The sequence below is a fragment of the Pimephales promelas genome, chromosome 20 (assembly GCF_988280905.1).
Source record: "Pimephales promelas chromosome 20, fPimPro1.hap1.1, whole genome shotgun sequence".
NCBI lineage: Eukaryota > Metazoa > Chordata > Actinopteri > Cypriniformes > Leuciscidae > Pimephales > Pimephales promelas.
This window is the reverse complement of record NC_142788.1, coordinates 12783713-12802579: the sequence shown is the minus strand read 5'-3', so window position 1 is coordinate 12802579 and position 18867 is coordinate 12783713. Positions and strand designations below refer to the sequence as shown.

Sequence of the window (18867 nt, the reverse complement as noted above, 5' to 3'; positions counted from 1 at the left end):
ACCTGGGTGTGCTCTTTGATACCAATCTTTCATTTGAAATGTGTAGTATCTGTAGAACAGAGGTCACTAATAGGCGGACCGCGGTCCGGATCCGGACCCAGACGTCGTTCTGTCCGGACCCGGACCAATAACTAGAGAATTATTAACGAATTATTAACGTTTGACGGAGCGTTTCTATTTTAACTGCGCAGCTTTTCTAGCATTTATGGTACTGGTTTAGCGCGACCCAGGAATGTCACAGACCAATAGCATGCGTTGTAAATCGTCATGTGATGCTACTCGAGTCAGCGACAGCGTGAGAGACACACACACACACACACACAGGGAGAGACGAGACGAGACGAAAGAGAGACAACGTTTCACATGGCGTGCTCTAAAAAAAGGAAAGTGGACAGCGAAAACAGAGCTTTCAATCAAGAATGGACAGATTCTTTCATGTTCATTCTTCCCACGGGCAGTTCAAAACCGGTATGTCTCATATGTTCAGAGACTGTCGCGATTATTAAGAGCGGCAATGTGAAGCGCCACTATGAGACCAAGCACAAATCGTTTGACCAAACATACCCAGTTAAATCCGTACTGAGGGCACAGAAAATAAACGATCTAAAAGCCCAATATGATCGATCCAGCAGAATCTTAACACATTCATTCACTGCCCAACAACGTGCTAACGAATGTTCCCTTAAAGTTGCTTGGATTTTGGGCCAACATAAAAAACCATTTACTGATGCAGGGGTTGTCAAGGAGAGCATGAGTGCGGTGGCTGAAACCTTACTTGAGGGAAAACAAAAAGAAGACATGTGTGTAAAAATCAAGCAAATACCTATGTCAGCATCATCAGCCACAAAGAAAACAGAAATATTAACCCAGGATGTGCTAGCTCAGCTGGATGAAGCAATTCACAAGGCACCATGCATAGGCTTAGCTGTAGATGAGTCCACTGATGTGTCTGACAATGCTCAGCTGTTAGTTTTTGTAAGGTTCTTTAACATAGACAAGGAAAAGTTCTGTGAAGACCTGTTAGGTGTCACACCCCTTCAGACCAGTACAAGAGGAGAGGACATCTACCTGGCTATAAAGGAGATGTTAAAGAAGAGGGCAATAGAGATGAAACAAGTGGTTTCAATAACCACAGATGGAGCCCCTGCCATGGTAGGGAGAGAGAGAGGAGCTGTGGCAAGACTGAAAGAGGACAATCCTCAACTCATCTCTTACCACTGCATAATTCATCAGTCAGTCCTGTGCTCCACCCTGTCAGATGAGTATGCTGAGGTGATGAACACAATGATGAGAATGATAAACTTTCTCAGAGCTTCCTCTTCCCATCAGCATCGCATGCTCAGGGAATTCCTCAGAGAAGTTGATGCAAATGCTGATGATCTCCTGTTACACAACAATGTAAGATGGCTCAGCAAAGGTAGGGTGTTGGAGCGCTTTTGGTCTATCCGAGGGGAAATCGCAGCTTTCTTGGCACAGCTGAAGAGCCAGAAGGCAACACCATTTTCTCTCTTTTTGGAGGATGACAAGAAGATGGATATTGTGGCTTTTTTGGTTGATATCACTTCACACCTGAATGAACTGAATTTAAAGCTACAGGGCAAGGACAATTCAGTTTGTGATCTGATGACAGCTGTGCGCTCCTTTCAGAGGAAACTTGCGCTGTTTAGGGAAGACCTGCAGGGAGACTGTGCACACTTCCCAACTGTGAAGGAACAGGTTCAGGGTGAGAGAGAGGTGTCTTCTTTTGTTGACTTTGTTGACAAGCTGATTGTAAATTTCAGCAAGCGTTTTGACAGCTTCAGCCTTGGACAGCAGCTCACCCTGTTCATTCAGAACCCATTCCTCATCACAGATGTCAGGGAGTTCTCAAAGGAAGTCACACTACTCTTCAAGTGGGCAGATGCTGGGCCTCTCCAGATGCAACTTGTCGATCTCCAAGCAGATGTGGCCTTGAAAGAGCATTTTGGAAAATCTGATCCTGCCACTTTCTGGCTTCAAATGGTCTCAGAGACCGCTTTCCCAGGTCTGAGGAAAGTAGCCTTGTACATCTTTACCATGTTTGGCTCTACATACAACTGTGAGGCTGCTTTCTCCACAATGAACATTATTAAAAGCAAATATAGATCCAGGCTCACCAACGAGCACCTACACATGTGTATGAGAATGGCCCTAACACCATTCCAGCCCAGATTTAAAATGCTGGCAGGACAAGCAAGGGCTCACTTTTCTCACTAAGCAAGAGAAAGTGAGGAAGTGGGATATAAAAGGGAAAGAAAGAGAAAAGGAAGTGTTAAAGTTGTTCGATTGTTAATATGTGTTAAGATCGTTTATTATAAAATGTTAAAATTAAGTTAAAATTAATTTAAACTTAAGATGTGAAAGGGAGTTAACTAAAAACTAAAAGGGAAACTCAAGCTGTACTTTTTATTTTAATTTTCTAAATTTAAGCACTTTATTTTGAGACGCACATTTTTCAAAAGCTCTCTGTTGTGTTTTATTTATTTATAATTTATTTTTAAATGCAGCCTTTATTTCATTTAAATTGATAATTTATTATTAGAGTACTTATTATTTATGATCCCTACAGTTCAATATATAAACTAACAATAAATATTGTTGAAATATTATTGAATTGGACTTTTATTTTATTTGACAGTCGTCTGTTGACTAGACTTCTTACATATTTTCATACAACTAACGTTACTAGGCTGTGGCACTGAAAGATAACGCTTGACATTTAAAAATTATAAAGTTAGTCATTGTGATGTTGCGGACCTTTGCTTGATGGAATTTTCTCTAACTGGACCTCTTAGAATTTTAATTGAATACCTCTGCTGTAGAATGTGTAGTGTCAATGAGTAGTAGTATCTGTATAACCACATTTTTCCATCTTAAAAACATATCTAAATTACGCCATATGCTCTAATTGACAAATGCAGAACAATTAGTTCATGCGTTCATGACATCGAGGCTAGATTATTGTAATGCTCTTCTGGGTGGTTGCCCTGCACGCTTAATAAACAAACTTCAGCAAGTTCAAAACGCAGCAGCTCGAGTTCTTACCAGAACCAGGAAGTATGACCATATTAGCCCGGTTCTGTCAATCCTGCATTGTCTGCCTATCAAACATCGTATACATTTTAAAATATTGCTGATTACTTACAAAGCACTAAATGGTTTAGCTCCGCAGTACTTGAGCGAGCTCTTACGCTTTATAGTCCTTCAGGTCTATTGCGATCTCAAAACTCCGGCCAGTTGATAATACCTAGAATATATAAATCGACTGCAGTGGGAGATCCTTTTCCTAATTAGCACCAAAACTCTGGAACAATCTTCCAAACATTGTCTGGGAAGCAGACACTATGTTAGACTTCCTAAATTCAAAATTAGGCTGCATAGTTTAGATCTGCCGGAACCAGGAACATGTCCCATAAATCCTGATGTACTTACATCATTAGAAGGATGACGTCTACGCTAATATTAGTTTCTCCGTTTATCCCAAAGGACCTTCTATGGTGGACCTGCGCCTGGACCCAACCTGAAGTGCCGGCCTCATCGACACGACAGCCATCGGCACTGATCCTCAACATCTCGCCTCCAAACCGGCGTGATTACTTCGACTTACAAACAGATGGAAATGGACAAATACTCTTAATGTTTCGATCCATTTTGTTTTGTTATCACTGTTCCTTCGTTGGCCAGAGCAGAACTGGCCCCCGACTGAGCCTGGATTCTCCCAAGGTTTTTTTCTCCATTCTGTCACCTGATTTGACAGAGTTTTGGTTCTTTGCCACTGTTGCCCTGGCTTTTGGCTTGCTTAGTTAGGGGCATTTAATATTCAACAAAACTATTGATCCGTGTTGTATTCTTTTCATGTTCTCACTGTGAAGCTGCTTTGATACAATCAGTATTGTAAAAAGCACTATATAAATAAAGGTGACTTGACTAGACGTCTCCCCACTTGTTTCACGGGTCTCTAGTGCTCCACTTCAGCACCATCACTTGGGAATGAAAATAAGATCTGTTGTTTTCCACTAAACACTATCACTCATAATAGAAGTATTTCTCTAGTGTCTAGCCTTAGACACAGCAGTGATCAGAAAGAGTCCAAATTATGACTTTGAATATGCTTTATTCACGGCCAGGAGGCCCTCATATCAATCACAGAGAATCCCACCGGCAAAAAGAACAATTTATATAGGATAGGTACATGGCAAAGGTAACATGACTCATTACATTATCTTTCTCTAATATGACTGGTTACTCATCATAGGGTTGTTATATTTAGTTAGCCGTCTAGCCATGTCCATATTCATCCGTTATTTCAACACACTAATTTGGGTTAAAATGTTGGTAGATTTTTCTCAAATGCACACTAATATTAAGCACACAAGAGATGGGAAAAAGAAATAAAGCACTGAATTGATTCAAGTAAAAGAAAATATGTCTTATGCTAAATCATTCCCACAACTGTTTCCGGTGGTTAAACTGGCAGAGTTTCACTGCATGCATGATCACAGGTGGTTGAGCAGCATTTCTGTCCGGCAGGGAACTGACCATCATGGGAACAATATTCAGCACACACTGGATTCCCTTACGGCAAACCTGTATGGATAGAGATTCAGATTTAGTCTGGCAATTTAATGACATTAAGCGATTTTCAGCACAAGACACTCAAGGCATGAAAAGCTAGTTTTACTTCCAGAGTGTATTACATTAAGTATTATTCATCTTTATTAACTTTGTAAAGCCACCCTGTGCCTGAAACAGTGCTATAGGCAGAATTCAGGTACTTTGACAGAGAATATAGCATAAAATAATAATTATTGATTCAAACATGAATTTAATATAATATAAATAACACAATATGGAAACACTTTACAATCTATTTGTTAACATTCATTTACTCCATTAGTTAACATGAACTGACGATGAAAAATACCTCTAAAGCATTTATTAAGTAAGGAATAATTGACGATGAGCCGTCAAATTATTAGAAAAATAATGCACACCCGAGATGGTAATCCGGTCATGAATGTGCATTATTTTCCTCTAATTCAACAGACCGGAGTCAATTAGCTATTGCGTGCATCATTAGGTTTAGAAAACATATTACGCACCGTTGTGCTGCTTCAGATTTCTGTGGAAAATTCAGCTGTGCCAACAAATGATTAAATTGCAGTTTAAAATATGACAACAGAAACCAGGTAATTTGAACCAGTTTTTGATCAAATAAATGCAGCCGTGGTGATATTAAAGGTCAAACCATGATATTAGATTCATTAATTCCCTGCATGAAGAAGCCATTAATTCTTATACTGCATATACGAAGTCATTAATTCCCTGCATAAACAGGCACGTCCACAAAACTCTTGCTTATTGTTTGGTCGCACCACAAGGCGTCACTGTGGCCTTAAAGCTTCAGCACTGAGCTCGATTGCTATCAGAGGTAAAACACGCTCTCTCATTACCATACAGAGGAATACATGTAGAAATAAATAAATGTGAAAATAAGTGAATGCATAAATAAATGAAAAAAATACAATTATACATTAATAAGGTTTTTTTTTTTTTACATTTGTATATTTATTATAATGTCAGGTATGGCATTCCATACAAAGAGTCATGGGATGTAGGAAAAAGGTGTATATAATATAATATAATATAATATAATCCGTACCTGGAACCATGCACTGACTTACACCACATCCAGTGCTGCAGCATTTCTCATTGCTGGCACACTCACTGTCATCGGCACACGGCCTGAGACGTATCAGGGCACACATTGCAGCATCATATTTTCTGAGTGGACACACTCCTGGTTTTACTGTTACACAGACAGATGACAAAGAAGTCATATCACTGAATGAATGTCATGTAACAATATATATATTTATTTTATTTTAAATAGCTCAACAACAAATGTTTCAAGTGGTTTCCTCAAATTCAACTGGAAATGAAACTTTTAAAGGGATGTGTAACTCTTTTAGTTTATTCTTAGCTAAAAACACTTAGTTCCTTCAAAAATATATGTGCTCATTAATGTATATTTACTTCGTTCAAGTAATAATCCCGTGAGTGTATAATATGCCATACATACGGGTAAGGGGTTCTAATGTCGGTCGCCATTTTGCCCCTCCATCTTGAAAGTACATTAGTCAAAGAGGGACATACCCGTTAATTCAAGCTTCGCCTTTACGTTTCAGTTAACACTCATGGACGAGGTCAAACTTGAAGCCATTTTAATCTTGGACTACATTGGCCACCGTAGGAGTTAAAACGAAATCAGAATTAAGAGGAACCAAAACTAATATTCACTGGATGGTCATATACCTTTTCACTGCTAGATGGGGGTAAAAATCACACAGTGTAACTTTAATGACTTCTGCAGTCTCAAAACTATTCAACCCCTTCATGGCAAGCATACTTAGTACTTAGTAGAAGGCCATTTTGCTATAGAGTGCCGAAGTGATGACGTCACTTTGTAGGACAACTCGGAAGCTAGCGGCGCATGGGTTTCCTCGATGGAAAAGCTATGCATTTTCCCCATAGACTTTAAAAAAAAAAAAATAAAATAAATAAGATCTGTGTTTAACTTGTAAAGATTATCTTAATTAACAAAGAGTTGTGATCCTTACACATTTTGTTTATCCAAAATGTATATATTTTGAAGCCTATATAAAGTTTTTTTTAAAACACAAGCAGGTTATAACTGTGTTATATATCATAGATCAAAACGTGAAAATATTTAGAGGCTTTGTTCACCACAGACCTTATTTCAGGCGATTTAGCAAAAACCCATTCAAAAATCCCATAGACTTTAGAGCGAGGGAACCTGGAGCACTAAAACGCAAACTCACTTCCGCGTTTTGGCCTACAGAGTGACGTCGTAACTTCGGCACTCTATTATGACCTCCTTAAAACTAGAGCTGGGCTCCCTCCCACTCTCACAAACTGACAACGGAGATGTGAATAACCCCTCCTCAAGCACGAACTGAATCAAAACATGATCATGCGTTCATTGCGAACGGATTGTTCCCGGTGTTTATTCCTCCAGAATCAATCCGGAGTTGAATGGTTAATATAATGAACACTATAACTCTAAACAGTCTATGCTAAATGCTGTCGCGTTTCCATTACAGATTCGCGCAATTTTTTTTCTAAATATCGATAAAAACTATTGCGAAATGACGGCGATCCCATTAAAATAGGTTATGCGACTAAAACGTAATTTTATTCCTCTTGCGATCAGTCATTCCAAAAATCATGGCAACGGATGTTGGTAGGTTTAAATACATCACAGCCACCACACTAGACATTATTATTAATGAAAAGAGACGTAGGCCTAAGCGTGTTATCCAAGCATTAATGGCAAGGAAAGACTCTTGTAAGACTGTAAACTGGTTAAAGAGAAAATATCTGACCAGTGGCCTCTAAAGACAATGTCAAATACCTCCATCCTCTGAGGGGATCTTATCTACATTTTCTCTCGCTCTCTCTCAGTCAGTAAAGCCCAGAACACACCAAGCCGATGCCAACGAATTAGCGCTGAGGAAGACTGTGTTGTCGCCTCTCGTCCGCTCTCGTCGAGGTAAAAAGCTGCACTTGAACACACCGAGAGAACTGCAGCCGACTGTCAGCTAGAATGTGTGTTTAATGAGCCAACTGTCTATATCTGCAGATATATTAGTCTATATTCGTCATTCAGAAAGGAAAACTGACGCTGCCGGATGTTGCAGATACACAAACCGTAAACAAAGCAGCGTGTGCTTACCGTTTTGAATATCAATCCTGCTAAACGCTTTCTTTATTCCACTCCGTTCATGTTAATATTGAAATATTCGCCAAGGAACACTCAGGTAAGATGACGTAACCTAAGAACAGGCTTCCATCTTTACCGTTTTGACTTCTTTGCTTGCATTTTTGCTTTTATTCTCGTGCACTGACTCTCACTAAGCTGAACAGCCAATCAGAGTTCTCTCTTTCCCCGACGGCGATTCAACATGTCGAATCGGGCGAAACAAGCCGTCGAGGACTATTTTCAGCCAACGGCACGGAACCGTGCGTATCACACTGAGGAAACTTAGGGCCGTTACATAGTCAACGCATCGGTACGCATACGCGTCCGCATGGCTATGCATCGCTACGCTTTGGCCGCCATTATGCGTCGATGCGTAGCCAAATGTGTCGTCCTAGTTTTTGATACGCGACGCACTGATGCGCGCAATACTATGCGTTATCGGTGGGGGCGAAATTGCAAGAATTGTACATTAATTCAAATATATCATGTTAAAGGGTAACTAAACACCAAAACAACTTTTTTTAGTTAATGATCTGTAAGAATGGAGCTTCATAAATGCTGTTCATTGATTCGAGTACATTTTTTGACAATTGAGTATAAAGTGTTTTGATTTTCAAATATATGGTGTAAAAACGTCTGAGTGCTGCCCTCTTCAGGTTAAACGGAAAGCTCCTGCAGTAGGGGTACTTGCTGACGTAGCGAACTCTCAGACGCACTCGGTCACACCCTTGGTGCGAGCTCACCACGCCCTTGGCAGCCCCTGGTATAAAAGCATCTGGTTCCGTCAAAACTACTGTAGCGAGTCAGGAGTTGGATTTATGAATATTGAAAACGATCAGGATACTATAGCATATAATAGCATCTAGTTAGCATAGCATTTATATAGTTATTTAGATTATTTTTGAAAACGACCAGGATAGAGTATTGTTGCATCTATTTAGCATAGCATTATATAGATAATTTAGATTATTTTGTGTAGCTAGTAGCATAGTACAGTTAGGATAGCTTCAAGTTAGCATAGATTTATCAGTGTTTAGTACAGTGATCAGGATAGTAACGGAATAGAGGTGGACATGGGCTTCTCCACACAGCTGCACACGCAGTGCCAAACACTGCTCGTCCTGCATGGACTCCTCCACCGCAGCGGCGTCTTGATGTGAGTGATCATGGATATTTTAATCACAATTTATGGTTAGGATAAAGTTAATCCTCTAGGGTCGACAAACGAGCCGGTGCATTTTGCTGGATTTTTTCATATAGCGGCATAATGTCAATAGCGTGCGCTATTGAGATCAACTCGACGACATAACTCATCAGATGCCGGTCGCGATGCGGGAGTTAAGACCGCAGTTTGAGCCAGCAGCTCGAATGGATTTGGCCCTGTATACATACAATTCACCCTCATCCACTTCAGGTGAAGGTGAGGGAGAAAAGTCCTCGACTTCAAATGGCCGCTCTGTTGCAAAGGCAGCTATTGAGTCACTCCAGACTAGTCTCGCTCTATTTTAGAGTCTGACAGCAGCTGTCACTCACGGCGGGTCTCAGGTGCACGCCCCCTAGCCCCGCTGGGGTCTGCCCATTTTTTCAGCATTTTTCAAATATTGCTAGTGGGTGGAGTCAGGCTCTGACCAGGGGTTTAGTTACCCTTTAACAGAAGAAGAAGGTTTGAATACAATGGCGGGCGAGGAGGAAAAATTATACGAGCTTATCCCCGCATTTATATCATCCGCATTTATACGACAGAATTCACAATCACAATTAGTAGGCTACACTCAAATAAAATTGCGTTGGAAAATGCCTGGAGAGAGGTTGCAATCGCGATGGGAAAGACAGAATCAGGTGAAAACGGACTGGAAAAGTGCCCGTGACAAATTTACCAGCCTGGTTATATGAATTAATGGTTTATGGATATGAATTAATGAATTAAAATACCAAATTAGTTAAAATGTGTAATGGTTTTTACATAATTTAAATAATACCAAATTATAAAAAAATGTGTAATGGTTTTCACATAAAACCAAATAAGTTAAAATGTGTAAAGTGTTAAATAATAATAAAAAACTCATGCTTCAAATCGAACTTTTATCAATTTATTTGTCAGTGCTACCCAATCGTAGCACACTGTAGCCTATTGAAACACGCCAGCATCTGATAAAAAGTAATCAGCCAGCTGCTCCCTGACAAGTGCCGCTCTCCCGGGAGGGTCTGCTGCTGCCGACCGAAAACCGTGGTCCGTCGACCATGTTCTGGTCCCCCACAACGTGCTGCCTCCACTCCACTTCAGTGGATGCCAGAAAGTTGTGGAGAGCCACGCACGCCTTCACGAGCTTCACCGCTTTTTCAGGTTTGCAGTGAAAAATCTACTACCCCCTGTTGCGTGACCGGTGTATTGCATTTTACGCATCGCCCGTGACGCTTGCGTCTGCTTTAACACTATGAAAGGGAGCGCGTTGCTCGCGTCACTCGCGTTGCTTTCTCGCGTAGCTCGCGTTGACTATGTAACGGCCCTTAGTTGGCCGACACACAAAATCTGCCAGACGGCCGACCGTCGGCTTGGCATGTTCCGGGCTAAACACTGAAAACTCACACAAGAATATGGTTTTAATGTGATGTGATCATTTTTAGGGATTGTTTAGAAATGCAAACATAGACAATGTTACAATAATGCTTACTTACTACAGTATGAGTGTCATTCTTGTTTGTAAAGAAAAAGAACATTGTATAACGCTACCTGATTGAGTTGATCTGATGAATGAATTCAATGTTTTGCTAGTTTTAGTGCATTTTTGAATGTGAAATGAACTGCTAGAAGAACGTTGTGAAGGGTTTTGAATAAGTAAAATAAAACTGTAAAGCACAATATTGTTTTATTGTGAGTATTGCGAGTACTCAATCTATTTTTAAAACGTTGCTACATGGTTAGTTTAAAATAAACCAGTTGCTGTGATGTCAATAATTGTTAAATTAAAGAACAAAAGCTAAAAGAGTTGTAGCTTTAATAAGACTTAATCTATAGTTAATTCATGCTTTGTGTAGTTACGACTGTAAAGTGTTTGATAACTATGCAATTTCCGTATATTACCAACCTGTTACACATCAGGAGCAGTTCTAGTATCAGTGATCCTGGCCTTCATAAAGTAGAATTAGTTGATAAATACATTTATATATATATATTTTTTTTTTGGCAAATCGATTGACAGCATAAATACATTTAGCAATTTCTCTGGTAACCTCTGAACACAAATCTGTTTATGATAAAAAATAAATAAAGTGTAAAAAAACCTCAAAAGTATTCATATTCAACTTCATATTTTGTCAACAAACAAACTAGATAGTTGCAATGTTTTTATATACAAAGTAGTTTTTAAACCTGCAACTAAAGCTAGTGAACACAAATTTACAAAATAATCTTAGTGGGACATGTTTAATATAATAACCTGTTGTCATATAATAACCTGACTTTTCTCCTGTGACCTGAAGCAAGAAGCAGTTTTGTTCAATAGCTGAAGCCTTTTAGTCTGATAGCCGAGGTCTGAGGATGTACTATAATGTACACCGTACAACAGCCTCGGGCCTTTGGCCGAATCACAGCTGTGCTAATATAATATAATAGAATATAAAATTATACCTGTAACTGGAGCCATACAGTCAAGTCCACATCCATTGCTGCAGCATTTCTCATTGTTGACACAGTCAGCGTCATCGACACACGACATGAAATTCATGAGGGGACAGATCCACGGTTTAGGTTTTCTGACTGGACACACTCCTGGCTTCACTGTAATACAGACACATGAAAAAAAAAAAAAAACCTGTAAGAGGCCCAAAATTCTCTTGCATAGCCCCCCTTAAAACTCTACTTAGCGTAATAATATAATACCTTTAACTGGATCCATACACTGAAGTCCACATCCATTGTTGCAGCATTTCTGATTGTTGGTACAGTCACTGTCATCGGCACAAGACACGAAACGTATCCGGGCACACATTGCTGGTTTATATTTTTTGATTGGACACACTCCTGGCTTTGCTATTAAACAAATGTGAAAATTATTAAATAAATAAATAAACAAAATATCCCCATCTATCTGCATCCATCAAAAGAAATCCACATACCTCTGGGGGGTTAATAAAGGCCTATCCCTTGAAGCATGAAAATTACTGAAGGAAATATATATTTGATCAACAAATTAAGCCAACTCGTATGATTTACATTATTCTGGTTTCTCTACCAAATACATTTAAAAAACACAAATCCAGTGAAAATACAGGTATCGGATAACCTGGCTAACGCCAGACCACGCATCATTGAGAATGAAACGTGGTCTGGAAACCACGTTAAATTTCTCGTATTTGAGGCGTGGTTTACGAATGCCCAGAGCCGTATTATTGGGTGCTACGGATGTCGATCAAATGCGCCTGTACGTCTCTCAAATGCACCTGTGCTCCCTCCCCGTTCTGTGATTGGTTCACTATTTCAGGGGAAAATTTGGTTCATGGTATCCAGACTGCCTAGCAGCGCGAATAAAAATCGGCTGCGGCAAGGCAGCATGGGGAAACCCAGGCTAGGTATCGTAAAAAGTGGTATCAGTGCATTCAAGTGATATTTACCTGCCCTTCAATATATCAGGGCTAATATATATTAGTCCAGATATATTGAAGGGCAGGTAAAAATGACTTGGATGCACCAATACAACTTTCTCCAAAGAATCCGATATCTGCATCTTAAGAATATAAAATAATATAAATCATACAAGTTGGCTTAATTTGTTGATCAAATATAGTTCTATTTGATCAAATATATTTATTCTTAAAGAGATAGGCCCTTTATTAACCCCCCGGAGTCATGTGGATTACTTTTATGATGGATAGATGCACTTTGATGGAATGCAGAACAGAAACAGCCATTCACTGCTATAATAAAGCTTGGAAGAGCCAGGACATTTAATATAACTCCAATTGTATTCATATGAAAGAATAGACACCAAGGATGTCTTCAGGGTGAGTACTTCATGGGCTAATTTTCATTTTTGGGTGAACTATCCTTTAATTACGCCTGTTAAAACAGTCTTTACAAAAATGCATTTTAAGTTCACTTAAATGACATGTTTCAAAGCCTAATAAACCTAATATAACATAATAAAACTAAAAACATAAAAATACCTGTAACTGCAGCCATACACTGAAGTCCACATCCATTGTTGCAGCATTTCTCATTTTTGGCACAGTCACTGTCATCGGCACACGGCATGAAAGTTATCCGGGCACACATTTCTAGTTCATATTTTCTTCTTGGACACACTCCTGGGTTCACTGTTATACAGACACATGACAGAGAAGCCATATCACTGAATGCTGAATGTGTTTTCCACTGGGTCGTTTGCAGAGTACGTCAGGCAAATGGGCCCAGGACACTAGTGGCCTAAATTACGACTTTAGTTTATTTTATTACTTTTTTGTGATTGTTTTCTTACATACACAAACATGTTAAATAATAACATTGCGGTAAAATAAATCTGTGAATTATAGAGTAAATTGTAATTAGTGTACACAAGAAATATTTAAATGACAATGTATTTAAATTAAAACGTTAACTAATAAACGTAAATGTATTAAACGTAAAAATAAATAAATAAAATAGCAGGTCTGGAAGAAGGGCCAAAATTCTATTCCATTCCCCCTTAAAATTAATATAATATAAAATAATGTAACATAATATAATACTTGTAACTGGATCTATTCAGTCAAGTCTATTACACGTAGTACTGCAGCATTTCTGATTTTTGGGACACTCAACTGTCAACGGGACACAACTCTTCGCCCTTCACTAAACACATTATTGTTCCATCGTTTGTGATTGGACACTCCTGGCTTTACTCTTATGACAGAGGGGAAAATAGCTCTGAAATATTGAAGGGCAGGTAAATGTGACATTACAATGAGTTTGTGAAGATGTGAATTTTAAGTGAATTTAAAACAAAGTTGCTATATTTTTCCCCACTCACATGTTAATGAGTACAAGCCAATCAGAGCAGAGGCAGAGCAATTGTGGTTGTTTTTTTTTTGATTAGGAAAAGTCAGTGAGTGACGTTTAAATGAAAATACGCACAAGTCGCACCCGATGGTGACTGGACTGTAGGAGAGTTTTTGGAGGAACAAATGACGGGACAAAGAGGGAAAAATATGGGAAGAAATGCAACAAAGACTGGGAGAACGAGAAAAGAATGGATTCAACCTGTCGTGGGGGACGACTCAAAAGCACTATGCAGAGTTTGTAAGTGTGAAATACATGTACACCATTCGGACCTCGTACAGCACGCTAGCACAGAAAAAAAAAAAAAAAAAAAAAAAGGCAGCACCGTTCTCCTCAATGAGACATTGGGTTCACAGTCTCCAAAGAGAAGGAGTCAAGGCAGAGGGATGAGTGATTCTCACAGATGAGCCTGGCCAAGTCCAAACTGAGGAACAGAATGGGACACGAAACTCAGCAGCATTATACTCCCAACCCGGTCTCATCCCAAATCGTCATATAACTGACGTTTTGGGACGTCTTTTGACCATACGTCAATATTCGCCTTTTTAGGGCCCCCTTAAACGTCGGTAGATGAGGTTATGGGATCCTAACTCTACCCCATACCTAAACTTAACCCTAAACCTAACCCGTCACCTTACTGACGTTAAAGGTAAAGCGTCAGTTGTATGACGGCCCGGGATCGCCATCTACCGACGTTTAAGGGGGCCCTAAAAAGGCGGATATTGACGTATGGTCAAAATACGTCCCAAAACGTCAGTTATATGACGATTTGGGATGAGACTGTGTTAATACTCCACATAAAATATGGACTGAGAAGACGAGGCATTAATTTGGGGACTTTGCCCCAAGCCAAGAGATGTTCAAGTGCTTCAATAGTGACATGTAAACTGCCAGTGCAGCATCAGAGAGAAGGGAGACAGATGCAGATGGAAGACAGTGAAGATGGATTTTAATTAAGGCAAGCACTGTAACTGTAGCTTTTTTATTAGAGCCAGGATATGCTTGGGAGAAAAGCTGTTTTTGATGAATGATGATAATCCTCAAAGTACTGTAATGTTAAATGGGGTTTAGGGAATCCTAGGTATCCATCTTCTAGTGTTCTAGCTGAAGCATAATCTTACCTCATCCCTCATTTAAAATCTTTCCTTTTCTTTCTACAGTAGTGATGGGGACGAGACCGCCTATGCCAAGTCTGAGTCAAGGCCGAGTCTTTGAAGGGTCGAGTTGGAGTCGAGACCGAGTCCGTTGGTTTTCAAATAAAGTCGAGTCCGAGTCAAGACCAAGTCTTTGAGGAACCAAGTCTGAGTTGAGATTTTGTCCCGACATATCAGTTTTGATATTCATGATTTAATATCACCCCAGTTAATAATCAATAGGCCTTAAGACTAAGCAGTTTTTAGTAATGGGGACAAGACCGCCTATGCCGAGTCAGAGTCGAGACAGAGTCTTTTGAAGGAACAGGTCCGAGAAAGCAGAAATCGCTCTTGAGATCAGACTGGAGTACTACATCACTATTCGGCAGCACAAGCTCTGGCCTCTAGACATCAGTACAAGGCTATAAGTTCTACAGAGAGTGAAACTGCCTAGTCTGTACCCGTCATATGGTGCCACTTTGAATTTGATTGGCCCTTTTTGGGTCACCACACTCTCCTCAACTAACAAGAGGATGGTTCCATTCTCATTTCACAAGTCTTTGTTAAGTTTGTTTTTATTATTTATAATGTTCTTGTTTGAATGTGGGCCACCAAGAACGTCTGGATGTAGAACTAAAACATGTTGAATGTTAAATGATATTTAATTTTGAGATATTTCAAGGGTTCAGTTCAGACAAATTGTTCTGCTGTTAAATATGTTTAATTTGCACCTTGGTACCTGAAGCAACTTGAGAGCTAACAGTGGTGGTATTTTTCATATGAGGCTAAAGTGTTATCCGTCTTAAGAAAAATGTATAGACCAGGCCTCATCCTCACCGATTTAAATGGATTTGACTGGAACGGTTAAACCAGTTTAGTTTATTTAAATCTTCTCTAAATCACTAATTTGTTTATCATAGTAGGAACCACTTTATTGCTGCACACCAAGATTATCAATGATTTCTCCCGTTTCAGGGTTATAGTTATTTAAAAATTGTATCTTCAGTTTACCAATCTGTCCATGTGGATGTAAAATTAAAAATCTGTACCCAAAGTTTAAAATCCGTCCCCACGGATTTATTTTATTTTTCTCTTCCCAGAACTTAGGGGGAATACATAGAAAGAAAAAAAAAAGTCACTTGTTTTGGGCTTGTTTTCACAGGCCTGATTGCTTATTTGTCTCATGAGATCTGGCAACACTGGTTGAAACACTGATTAAGTGATTACATGAGACCTTCATCAAGCTGTACGGTTTCTTTCAATATAGTTTGTGTTTATTTAATATCTACTAAAGAAGAACTTTAGATCAGTTCAACTGCCACTTAGATGCTACGGTGATCTTTCACTTCACATTAAAGAGCACCAAAATGGCATTTGTTAGAATTTCAGCAATAAAATTGACAGAATTTGAAAGCGGAGACTTTCATATCAAAAGTAACCTGGCCTGTCAGTGTCCTCTTTGCTTCGCTCTTCTTTCACACAATGAAAAAACATGTATGAGAGTTGGCAGCCCTGTCTTCACCAACATTGTAGACATGGGAGTTCTCTGAAGATAATTGGCCCCAGAGCCTTTGCAAGTCATAATCCATCCCTGTGTATTATCCCAAGTGTAATGTGTGTGTCTTACCGTTTCTCACTCCGCATGACTCCTCACACTCTTCCTCGCTGTTGAACCTGTTGTCATTTCCCTCACAACCTCCATACATGAAGGACACACACTTTCCCGCAGCAGGATCGAAGCCCCACATGGGCATGGCTGCTTTACAAGGACCAACTTCCATAGGCAGGCTACAGGCAGCTAGATGGAGAAAATACACTGTATATTACAACTGCATCAAGATAAATTGTGCGCTAGTCACTATGGGCCTTTTAGCTGGGCCACAATCCATCTTTGGATCACACGCACAAAATTCACCAGTCACAAACACACATTGGTGCAGTTGTTCGAGTAAGGATTAATGCCCAATGAGGTGTCCATTGCCATGTACAAAATGGATGACGGCGAGGTGTGAACCATCTGATGCACAGCGGAGGTCTTAATGAACGACCGTTGCCTCCACCGAAGTCCATTAATACCTCAACAATGGACACCTCGAAGGGCATTGACCTTTGGGCTTATACCACGGTGACTCACACTCCACATGACTCCTCACATCTAGCCATAAAGGGATGGACATGCTCAGAAACAATACTCAGGTAGGCAGTTAAACGATGCCCAATCGGCACTAAGGGGCCTAAAAGGCGCTTTTCCACTGCATAGTACGGTACGGTTCGGCTCAGTACGCTTCGACTCGGCGCGGAACAGTTCGGCTCGCTTTGCGTTTCCACTGCAGTAGTACCCCTTCAAAGTGTGTGGGACTGATCGTTATTTGCGCGCGCCTCTACTGCCATGACATCATCTTAAAAGCACCACATTTTCAAACCCACAACACAGGAACAATGGAGACTATCGAGGGGATGGTGTTCCTGATTCTCGGTATGTGGTTGTTTTTAACTGCTAGACGGAAAAATGTGTTTAAAAATGAGGCTGATGGCAGCAAAACAAAATACTGCTAAAAAAAGTGTCTCGTGTCTCGTGTCGCAAATCCAATGACGCTAGTAGTGACGATTCTGTCTGACCAATCAGTGATCTGCAGTGTTTCACGTCACATTTTAGTACCGGTACGGTACGCTTGGAACCTCAACAGACCAGGTACCATTTAAAGCGACCTGAAGCGAACCGTACTGTACCGTACCATGCAGTGGAAAAGCACCACAAGTGAGCCGTACCGAACCGAACCGTACCGTACTATGCAGTGGAAAAGCGCCAAAAGTGTGCCAAGAAAACATCCCCCACACCATTACACCACCAGCCTGCCCAGTGGTAACAAGTGTAATGTGCGTGTCTTACCGCTTCTCACGCATGACTCCTCACACTCTTCCGGGCTGTCGAACCTGTTGCCATTTCCCTGGCAGCCTCCATATATGAAGGACACACACTTTCTTGCAGAAGAATCGAAGCCCCACACGGGTATGTATGCTAAACACATACCAGATTCCATAGGCAGTCTACAGACATCTAGATGGAGAAAATTAACACTGTATATTACAACTACATCAAGATAAATTGTGCGCTACTATGGGCCTCTCAGCTGAGCCATAATCCATCTTTGTATCACACACACACACACCGGTCACAAACACACACACATTGGTGCAGTTGTTCGATATAACACATATCATTATAGAACCTAACATAATTAATATAATATAATGTATATAAAATAATTTAATAAAAATACCTGTAACTGGATCCATACACTGACGTCCACATCCATTGCTGCAGCATTTCTGATTGTTGGCACAGTCACTGTCATCGGCACACGACTTGAATTTTATCCAGGTACACTCTGCTGGTTCATATTTTTTGCTTGGACACACTCCTGGCTTTACTGTTGTACAGACACATGACAGAGAAGCCAGATCACTGAATGCTGAATGTCTTTTTATTAGGAGTTTTGGTTCTTTTGCTGCTGTTACTATAAGGACCTTTAAAATAACTGAAATCATTTGACGAAGTGATATGACGTACGCAATGCAGTCAAGACCTATCTATGTTGTTTCTACATTAAAATGGTGATTACCGCAAGTAAAAATAATCAGCGAAATTATTACAATATAAAAATATATAAAAGTACTTGTATGTTAGGTGCAATTAATTACAGAAAAATTGTGATTAATTGTTTTTTTTTTCTTTTTATCGATTGACAGCACAATACAGTATATTATAATAGAATACAATATAATTAATATAATATAATACCTGTAACTGGAGCATCCCCCCCCCCCCCCATCATCCTTTGGTTAGCTTTACAATACATGATCACGCTCTCATTCATGCAAATGCTTTTAAAAGGTTT

General features: G+C 39.9%; 2 protein-coding genes across 4 annotated transcripts in view; one reads left to right on the top strand and one right to left on the bottom strand.

Annotated features, from left to right (window-relative positions):
* Positions 1 to 825: 825 nt before the first annotated feature.
* Positions 826 to 2235, top strand: LOC148970550 (general transcription factor II-I repeat domain-containing protein 2B-like). Its single transcript, XM_089124598.1, has one exon. It carries the CDS (start codon positions 826 to 828, stop codon positions 2233 to 2235), a length of 1410 nt encoding a protein of 469 aa, XP_088980724.1.
* Positions 2236 to 4112: 1877 nt separating this feature from the next.
* LOC120460919 (papilin) overlaps positions 4113 to 18867 on the bottom strand; it is a 41155-nt gene continuing 26400 nt past the window's right edge. Inside the window, exons 13-20 of one of the 3 annotated variants that reach the window (XM_089124387.1) lie at positions 18250 to 18399; positions 17859 to 18026; positions 16596 to 16766; positions 12965 to 13114; positions 11682 to 11831; positions 11430 to 11579; positions 5681 to 5827; positions 4113 to 4605 (exon numbers count right to left, since the gene is read on the bottom strand). In XM_089124387.1, the coding sequence (XP_088980513.1) occupies positions 4595 to 4605; positions 5681 to 5827; positions 11430 to 11579; positions 11682 to 11831; positions 12965 to 13114; positions 16596 to 16766; positions 17859 to 18026; positions 18250 to 18399 (1097 nt within the window). In that variant the 3' untranslated portion in view covers positions 4113 to 4594. The remainder of the gene's footprint in view (positions 4606 to 5680; positions 5828 to 11429; positions 11580 to 11681; positions 11832 to 12964; positions 13115 to 16595; positions 16767 to 17858; positions 18027 to 18249; positions 18400 to 18867) is intronic. The other 2 variants (XM_089124389.1, XM_089124388.1) reach the window with 2 other exon arrangements.

Coding starts and splice junctions, on each gene's coding strand:
- LOC148970550 (XM_089124598.1), top strand. CDS start 826: ATGTCAGCATCATCAGCCACAAAGAAAACAGAAATATTAACCCAGGAT.